Genomic DNA, 9,445 nt, shown 5'->3' on the forward strand with positions numbered 1-9,445 from the left:
GGGGAGGAGCGGAAAGCAATTTGTTGAGATTTTTGTGTAAGTAACATGTTCCTTGTCATCTCATAGGTTATAGAAAAGAATTCTGGTGGCTGGTGGTATGTGCAGATTGGAGAGAAGGAAGGATGGGCTCCAGCATCTTACATTGACAAGAGGAAGAAGCCAAATTTAAACAGAAGAACCAGTACTTTAACCCGTCCAAAAGTTCCTCCCCCAGCACCTCCCAGTAAACCAAAAGATTCTGAAGAAGGAACAACATCTGGAATGGTTTCTTCAGGGGATACCCAGGACTCTCCCCACAAGCTCAAATATGAAGAACCTGAGTATGATGTGCCTGCCTTTGGCTTTGAGTCAGAGTGTGAAGTAAATGAAAGTCATCATGAAGAGGGTACCCCTGAAAAACGACTGTTCCAGCCCCTCAAGCCCTCTCCTGTGTCATCACTTCAGAAAGCAAAGTTCAAAGTCGGAGAGTCTTCAGAAGATGTTGCTCATGAAGAAGAGACCATTTATGAGAATGAGGGATTCAGGCGTTATGTGGAAGATACTTTGTCCAATAAGGAATCTAGTGGAGACTCGGATTCTCAGAAAAGCTCCTCTCTCTCCTTGATCCGAAGGAACTCTCCATGTTCCAACTCCCCCAAATCATCACTTGTGAAGCCCAAGATGGACAAAAACATCCAGCCCGATCTTGGAAAATGTCACTATTCCAGGAATGAGGAAACAAAACCCAGGTCAGCTTCAGATGTCGGCTTACGTAGCATGCCAAGAACGGGTGTGAAGAAAGAGCCTGCACAGAGTCCTTCCATTAGAGCAAAGCCTATTGTTAGGCCCAAACCATTCCTGAACAAGGCAGATTCTCAGAGCCAAGAAAAGATGGATATCAGCACTTTAAGGCGTCAGCTGAGGCCCACTGGGCAACTCAGGGGTGGACTTAAAGGTTCAAGAAGTGAAGAGTCTGAGAGCCCCCCACACACAGCTTCTGAGAACCAAGATGATCCTGTTAGGAGGAGCTCAGCTGACCTCATTACAGCTCCTTCCCGTGCCATTTTCTGCTCTAGCCATCCAGCCAAAACTGAGCAAGAAAATGACTCCAGGTGTTTCTATGTGACCACTGACTCATACCAAAAGGTACAGGATTCGGAAATTTGTTTCCCGGCGGGTGTAGAAGTAGAAGTTCTAGAAAAGCAACCCAGTGGGTGGTGGTACCTGAAATACGGAGATATGGAAGGCTGGGCTCCTTCCCATTATTTGGCTCTCCCAGATAACCAGCGAGAAACCACATCAGCAGAGACTGACGCCTCATTTGCCAGGAACAGGAAAAATGAAAACAAGTCAAACAGTTTAGAGAAGATAGAGAAGAGAGTTCAAGCTTTGAACACCATCAATCAGAGCAAGCGTGCTACGCCACCCATCCCAAGCAAACCTCCTGGTGGTTTCTCAAAAACGTCAGGGCCAGTCAAAATGAGGAATGGTGTGAGGCAGCTTGCTGTCCGGCCTCAGTCAGTGTTCGTGTCTCCCCCTCCAAAGGATAACAACCTGTCGTGCTCCTTGCGCAGAAACGAGTCTTTAACATCTACTGATCATCTTAGAAATGTCCGTCGGAATTCCTCCTTCAGTAACACACGGTTGCAGCAGGGTGATGCGAAGGGAAAGCAGCCTGAGCGGTCAGGCACGGATGGCTCAGAGACCACCTCCAACCTCCCCACCCAGAGGAATGGGATCCCCGTGTCCACTGTCAGGCCAAAGCCCATTGAAAAGTCCCAGTTCATCCACAACAATCTCAAGGACATCTATGTTTCGATTGCAGACTACGAAGGGGATGAGGAGACTGCAGGGTTTCAGGAAGGTGTCTGCATGGAGGTCCTTGAAAGGAACCCAAATGGCTGGTGGTACTGCCAGATCATGAATGGTGTGAAGCCATTCAAAGGCTGGGTACCCTCAAATTATTTGGAGAAAAAGAACTAATATTGCAATATCTTTAACGTCCCTAATTTATACTGTTCCTGCTGTGTAAATGTGGAAAAAAACAATTACTACACAAAAAGACGTTTCCCTGTGCCCCAGTTTGTACAAAGGGACAAAGAAGTCTATGCTGAGGACAAATCTGCTATGTTCTGGAGAGGTTTGTGGGGTTAACGTGTTGTAAGCAACTATGAGGAAGATGCAGCATAGTCAAATGCCTTTTTGTGAAGTTGTTAATAATCTTGTATGTGTAACAGGGTATGACATCCCATCTTTCCAGTTATTGACAGGAAACCAAATGTGTGCCTTTCATGAGAGAAATACACATGCATCTACCTGGGGAGTTTTGTGCCAAACTCTTTTACAACCTTGGCTCCCTTTCTCCTCGTTCTTGTCCATACATGGAATACCCAAGAGTTTTGGATGCATTTCCACAACTTGCAATGAGAAGCAAATGGAGGTTTCTGAAACACAGAGGGACTCTAATCCTTTGGAGAAGCTCACTTTTTTTTTTTTTTTTTTTTAATCTCTTCTCAACAGTTGGTTGGTCCAGAGTTGGAGCCTTTTCATCGTGGAGAGATTTGGTCTCTGACTTCAGCTGTAGTTTGTTGTTACTGATAACTCACCGGCAATGGCGATCAGGTGGTGTTGGTTGGGGGCTCTTTGTTTCCTTTCTTTCTGTCTTGTTCTTTGAGTTGATTTCAGGTGTTCTAGGGCAGCAATGCCTACTGGTGCTTGTAAAAACAAACCTACAAACCCCATGCTTAAGCACGTTGATTACTTTGCAGGCTCCATAATTAGTTCTGTGCTTGACTTCTGCCAGGAGATCCTGGCTGAATTTCTTTACAGAGCTGGGTTTCTCAAAACTTACCATAATATCAAAATGTACAAAAGTCCCTTAAGACACTGAAGACAAAGCTGTCAAATGTGTTGCTTCTGTTTTTTGCGATCTGGTCCAAATTCAAGCGTGCTGACTGCTGGCAGGGCCCACTAAGGTATTAGTTAGAAATAGCCGTAACCTTCTGCAACAGCAGTGTTTACAATGAGGGGGAAAAAAAGCCATCAAACTCAGTCTGCACATCCTTAATTTGTATATTTTTGGGGAATTGTTTTTGTGTTTTTGTCTTTTCTGTGCATTCTGGGTTTACTTTTTTTTGGTCTTGGTTTACCAGAAGAGACTTAAAACTGAAGTAGGAGCCAAATGTGTTTCTGTTCCCACTTGAATCCAAAAAGTATGTTTGTGATGGACAGTGTGCCTGGGCTTTTAATGCTCAGATTTAATATCAAAAGAATTATGTCTAAAATTCATCTAACCAGGAAGCTGCCTCTTCTAGTTCCATTTCTGTTTGCCTTTCTTAACTCAAGCTTTCAAACGTGGCACATGGTGGGGGTAGTGTGGTTGGAAATAGATGAGGCATCCATTGGAAAAGGCTTGGAATATGGAGTTATTCTTGAGGTAGCCAACTCTTGTACTGTAAACATCATTGGCCAAATCCCTACTGTACTTGAGAAAGTCTTGCTTTTTTTTTTTTTTTTTTTAATGGCCTTGTTAATCACCCAAGATGAATACCTGGTTCCTTTAAATAATAGGCAGTATTGTATGTCTGTTTTAAGGGGGAAGGGGCAGACTATTTCACTACTGGTTTACACAAAATGATACGTGCCCTTTTTTCCCACCAGAGCTTCATACTGATTTGGCTTGGAAGGTAAAGGTTATAAAGACTTCAAAATAGCTGGGATCAAGGGACTGAGTAAAACAGCACAACAATATTGTGTGTTACCGGGGATGTTTCTCTGCCAAAAAAAAATTACACAATTTATATGTTGTTCTTGTCTTTATTCTTAATTTTCTTGGGGGGTGGGGTTTTTAATTGCCATGGTAATATCGAGAGAGTTGCCTACAGCTAACCTGACTGAAAACAGGTTAACAGCTGAAACAATATCCAGGTGCCACAACTGGCTACGAGCAGTGCTGTGGCCCGAGCAGCTCTCTGCATCCAAATAGGGAGGGGAGGGTGTTTGGTTGGGATCCCTTTTAAATTGTGGTGGCAGGAGAAGGAGGTGTATCTGCACAACAGCTCGTATCACAGTGTGCAGGGTCCTCTTTGTACCTTACGTCTTGCTATATAATATATATGTATATATCCAGTTAGCTACATCTTACTGGATGTCTATCCGAGGCATTGTGGCCCTGTCTCTCATACTTCTCCCCATTTTTAGTTGTACTAATATGGTAGCAGCCATAAAAGACTGCTGGAGCTGTTGTGAGATTATAATAGAAGTATTATATTCTTCTGCTGGACAGTATTAAATAGAGCAATACATAGAGTTATCTGCTAGATTGCAGTACTAATAGTAGTGACTTAGTGACTCGTATTAATGTTGTTATGATTTATTTTTAACAATAATGATGCGGAAGTGGTTCATTATTTTGAATTAATGCACTTTAACAATAAAAGAAACCAAAACGGAAGCCAATGCAGAGAACTAAGTGCATTATTTAAAGGTGCAGTATATAATTATCATTTTCTTGAAGCACATATTTATTAAGAATTAACTTATTATTTAAAATATTCTAAAGTTTTGTTTAGAGACATTCCCACTAGGTCATCTCTTTGGGGGGATGTAGAAGCACAGCTCCCAGATCTTCTGCATTGAGCCACTGAATTCTCCACGTGCGGTGCAGCGCGATGTGAGCCGCTGCCCAGCGGGAGCAAAGCAGCACGCGCTTCAGCCAGGAGAGCCCGGACTGCTAGAAATGTTCACGCTTGCATCCAGCAAAGCCGAGCCCAGAGCACCTCTGAACTGCAGGAGTCCTCGCAGGGTTTGGGGAGGCTAAGCTGCTTTTGGTGGCCCTGTGTGACACTCGGCTGCCGCGTGCCTTGCACGATGCTGGTCCCCGGTGGGAGTGAGCTCGCTGCAAGGCTCAGGTTAGTGTGAGGGCTTTTGGATCTGCCTGTGAAACACAAGGCAGCCGTCTAACAGAAGTTGCTCTGTCCCACAGCTCCCTTTCCACCTTGCTGGCTTGCTCTTCCAGCCCTGGCTTTTGCAGGGAGTTGTTTTGGCAAGCAGTGCTGGGGGTGACACTGTCAGTGCCTGCAGCACCACCGGGCTTTTCTCGAGCATCAGCCCAAGGCACATTCTGGCCCAACTGCTCCTTTTTTCTGTCCAGAAGGCTTCGTGACCCTGAGGAGAGCCAGAGCCTGTAGAGGGACTGCAAAACCAGGCATGTGGCCTCCTTCTGCCCCCACCTGCACCAGCAGAAGGGAGGGGTGCAGTTAAAACTACTTGATGCTAGAAATGAATGTGGGCTGCTGCCCAGCATGCTGTGCTTCCCACCAAGTGGCAATGCTTTGGTTTGGGCTTCCCTTTTTTTGATTATTTGATGTTTGGTGCTTTAAAAGGGCATTTGTAGAATAAATACCACCCCCTCACACACCCCAGACTTGCAGGTATTTTCTTCCTCTCTTTTTACTGTTGTCATAGCATCCCTGATTTTTTTTTTTTTATTTGTTCAACTGAAAGATATTAGGACAATAATTATTGTCTTGATTGGCAAGCAGCTACTTGTAGTCAGCTCTGCTGATACCCAAAAGTACAAGCGATTTTTTTCCTGTTAGTTGTGAAACAGAGCAAAAGGCCTTAGACCAAATCATTGAAGCTTGACTGCAAAGGCAAGGAAACCTGGAAGGGTTTCAGAGGACGGTATAGTGCTAGAAGCGTTTTAACTCTTCTCTAAAATGTTCATGTCGCCTTAAGCTTTATTTCCTAAATTTGTCAGAACCGACACTGGATCACGAGCAATATTTAAATGCCACGTACACCTCAGTGAGCACTCAATGCAGAAATCACTAGTACTGTTTAAATGTCTCTTTTTTCTGGTCTCTTCTTGAACCAGACTGCAGAGGAAGAGCTCTGCAGGGCTTCGGCAAGGCTGTTTGCAGCTGAAGGGGGCCCTCCTCCGGGGGAAGAGGCGGCTGCTGTCACCGCGGGGCTGGCGCCTTGCTCGCACCGCTGCCCGTGCTTTCCAAAAAGTCTTGAATTTGGACCAGCAGAAAAATCCAAAACCCGATGCCGTAGAACAAAATTTGAGAATGTGAAAAATTGTCTTGCTGTATACTGCAACTTTAATAATAATGAGCACTTCTGAGTTCGTTATTGAGGTTTATATAATGCCTGAAAAGTTTAATTGCTGTTTTCCTTTGTCTCCCCATTCAAAACACTTTCTCGTAACAGCAGCAGTGATAAGTTTTTGTTAGCTGCCCTTCCCCATGGGAGGCAATTCCTGTTAATCGTCTTAGCTCTCATGCCTTGCAGTGGGTGGGTGTAGTCGTACCTACCAGCCTTTTGCAAGCCAAACTTTTCAAGATAAAAGATACGATGGGCGCGTGCCAAGATGTGTCAGCTGGGTGCGTGTCACGGCGTCTCGACAGGAAGTTTTTGAATCAATGTACATTAATAGCAAGTGCACAATAATGAAGGATTGAAATTGGCTCAAGGTTAGACTCCAAAAAAATAATAAAATTAAAAAAAAAAATCACATCTGCACTGGTACAGCTAAAAAAAAAAAAAAGGATTTGGCCCTTGTGGATGCGCACCCCAAAGTCTCTTTCCATTATGATGCTATAAAGTTTGACGAAGGCATTATATAATTGTTTGCATCACTTTCAGATCTTAATGAATCGTATTTTATTGTAATATATATTCATTGCTTTCCTCAGTTAAAAAGAAAGTTACTGCTTTTATCTTATATGAAAAACAAGGGAATTTGATAAAGCATTCATTATTTTCATATTACTAGTATTAACAGAATAGAACTAGTACTATTTAATTTTAGATCTTCATAGCTAGCTTGTTAATAACTCATATTTTCCTGTGTTGTATCCTAATTTTCGTCTATTTTTCCCAAATACTCTGCATTCTTGAGAAAAACAAATCCAATGAGAGGATAAGTGCAATATTCCTAGAATAAACAGGCCCCTCATCCAGGACGTGGAGTGGAACGTGCAGTGTGAAATGTTTGCAATTCTCTATTCGTGCACTCTTAGGGGAAGGGAGAATGCAGGGGAGGGTGCAGCTGGATGAAAACAGGACCCTTGGGTAGGTAGGGACTGATAGCTGGGGTTGTTTGGGGTGGGAACGGTTGCTTTTTGTAAAAAGCATCACCTGTTACTAAAAGTGTAAAGATTATGCAGCATGTTGCCAGGTTTATGTACAGAATGTGCATTAACATCCTTATCAATACAGGACTTCTGAGCTATGCTTTAAATACTTTGTATGTCACCTATGCATGATACTGCTTTCTGTTACGTCTCTGCTGGTGGTTGTCCTCTCTTACGCTTCAGAATCGACTTCAAAAGGGAAAATGCTGCTGGTGCAGTCCCAAGTTTTGGTAGTGTATTGTTACTTGTATTTATTGCAAAAGCTATGGAAATATTTTTACATGTCCTCATTTCTTTTCTTTTTTTTTTTTTTTCCCCCCTTAGGTTAACAATAAGGAAGAAAGTCCCCGTTTTAACTAGATTATTTCTCACCTGCAGAATTTCACAGCCAATTTGGGTTTTGATACCGTATTTATTGGCTTGCAAAGGATGATCTCTCAGGTCCAAAATAAAGTTGGGCAGAAACTCTGCTCTTTGAAGGCTTTATTCTAAATCCTATTTAAACAAAAGGAGAACTTCCATTTATCCAAAACAATGTGATTTCCATGTAGCAACAAAATTTTATCTCTGAAAAACTGGACTGTTGCCATGAGAGTCAAAAGAAATGTGAAAGCCAGAGCATTTGGTTCTCTGAGCTCTGGGGAGCACATCTCCTGTAGCTCTGCTTCTTGTCCCTGGAGGGCAGTTGTACCTCAGCTTCCTGCTTCAGTTTTGTCCTGCTGGTCTTCAGTTTGTGAACGTATGAATATTACCAGAGACCTTTGCATTCAAATAGAGAAACTGAATTCTGCAGCTGTACTGAAATGTTATCAATGACGTGGTTTTGGCAAACATCAAATACTTTACAGATCTGGTTTTGAGGAGCCAACCTCGTTCTTTCCCATGCTCTTGTCTAAACCAGCAACAAGTCCATGAGCATCAGTAGAGTTGGCGCTCGCTGTGGGCCATTCTCAGCAAAAGCCAGCACCCCTGCTCAGTCCCCGTGCCTCTGAAAGGAGCACAGGACCACTGAGCCCCAGGGCTGCCATGCCATGAGCTGCTTCCCAGCAGATCGTGCAGCTTTTTAAAACCAGAGCTTTGCTGCTATTTTGCCGGTGTCTTCCCGACACCAGCAGCTCCTTCTCTGGCAACTTCAGATGCTATTTACCTGCATAGCAAAGTGCTGCATGTAAGTCCAGTGCTCAATAGCTGCCAAAAGCACCAATACAATGTTCCGAGAGCAAATGTTTAAGTTATTTTTCCCCCCTCACTTGCTTGATAGAAGCAGGGACCACCAATGTGGCGACGCGCGGGGAATGTGTCTGCACACTTTACCTCTTCGATGGCCTCTGCTAGCCATGCTCAGTGCTTATTATTTCTCTTCCTCTCCCTCCGTGCTGCTCAGTGGCCACATCCATTGTTTGTCTGTAACTCTCACATAACGTACTGTACGTAGGGCCGGATCCAGAGCCCCCTGCACTCGGTTGACTTCGGGCCGCAATGTTGCTGTTGCTGCTTTTCCTCCTTTCTCTTGGCCCCAACTCTGGGCAAAGCAAAGATTCCCGTAGTGAAGTCACCTGTAGCTCTTCCTAGTGAGATACCTCTAGGTGTCAGCTTCCTGGGGTGTGCATGCACTGCCGAGGTGGGGAGCGAGGGTGTCCTTTTTTCTTGGGTGTCCTCACATCAGGGCCGGGGCTCTGCAGCGAAGCCGTGCTGCGTGCGGGCCTGGCTGGCGTAGGCAGAACAAATTCGCTTCTCCCATTTTATAATGTCAGGGCTGGGCTGGTCCCATAAACAATGTTCTTCATTTGTTCTTGCATCGAGGTAGCATTGACTCTAGTTGGAGAGTGCAATTTAATTTTTTTTTTTGTTTTGTGTTTGTTTTTTTTTTAATAAATAAATTTGGTTTAAAGCTTCACACTGGCGTTTTACAGACCTGTTTTTGTCAGCAAAAGCCACTGCTGTCCTGAGTTGAGACTCCTGTTTGTTACTGAATCAAAATAATGGGAATTATATTAACAATTGGGAAAGAAATGAGAGGTAACTATATTGGCAGGGGAGGGGTAGATAAAGATAAAATATGAGGAAAAACTTTCCAATAAGGCCGTAAATTATTGGGTCTGACACTGCGGGTGCTTTCTCTGTATAGATGGTTTTAACACATCACTGCTCTGTGTTAGGGTTTTCCATTACTGAGAAAAGTTGAGTTTTACACTCCATGACAGGCTATGGCAATCTGTGTCCTGAAGCCAGACAAGCGCGTGCTACGCGGTGCTGGTAGCAGAGGCAGTTCGTGTGGCTGGGAGGTGGCATTCACTGAGGTCTGGCTGGCAGAGCTGGCATGG

General features: G+C 44.0%; 1 protein-coding gene across 5 annotated transcripts in view; it reads left to right on the forward strand.

Annotated features, from left to right (window-relative positions):
* SH3PXD2A (SH3 and PX domains 2A) overlaps positions 1-9,016 on the forward strand; it is a 228,208-nt gene extending 219,192 nt beyond the window's left edge. For all 5 annotated transcript variants that reach the window (XM_082764488.1, XM_082764484.1, XM_082764485.1 and 2 more), the window contains one exon: positions 67-9,016. In XM_082764488.1, the coding sequence (XP_082620614.1) occupies positions 67-1,962 (1,896 nt within the window). In that variant the 3' untranslated portion in view covers positions 1,963-9,016. The remainder of the gene's footprint in view (positions 1-66) is intronic.
* The last annotated feature ends 429 nt before the right edge of the window (positions 9,017-9,445 follow it).

The sequence above is a fragment of the Aythya marila genome, assembly GCF_965140915.1.
Source record: "Aythya marila genome assembly, chromosome: 7".
NCBI lineage: Eukaryota > Metazoa > Chordata > Aves > Anseriformes > Anatidae > Aythya > Aythya marila.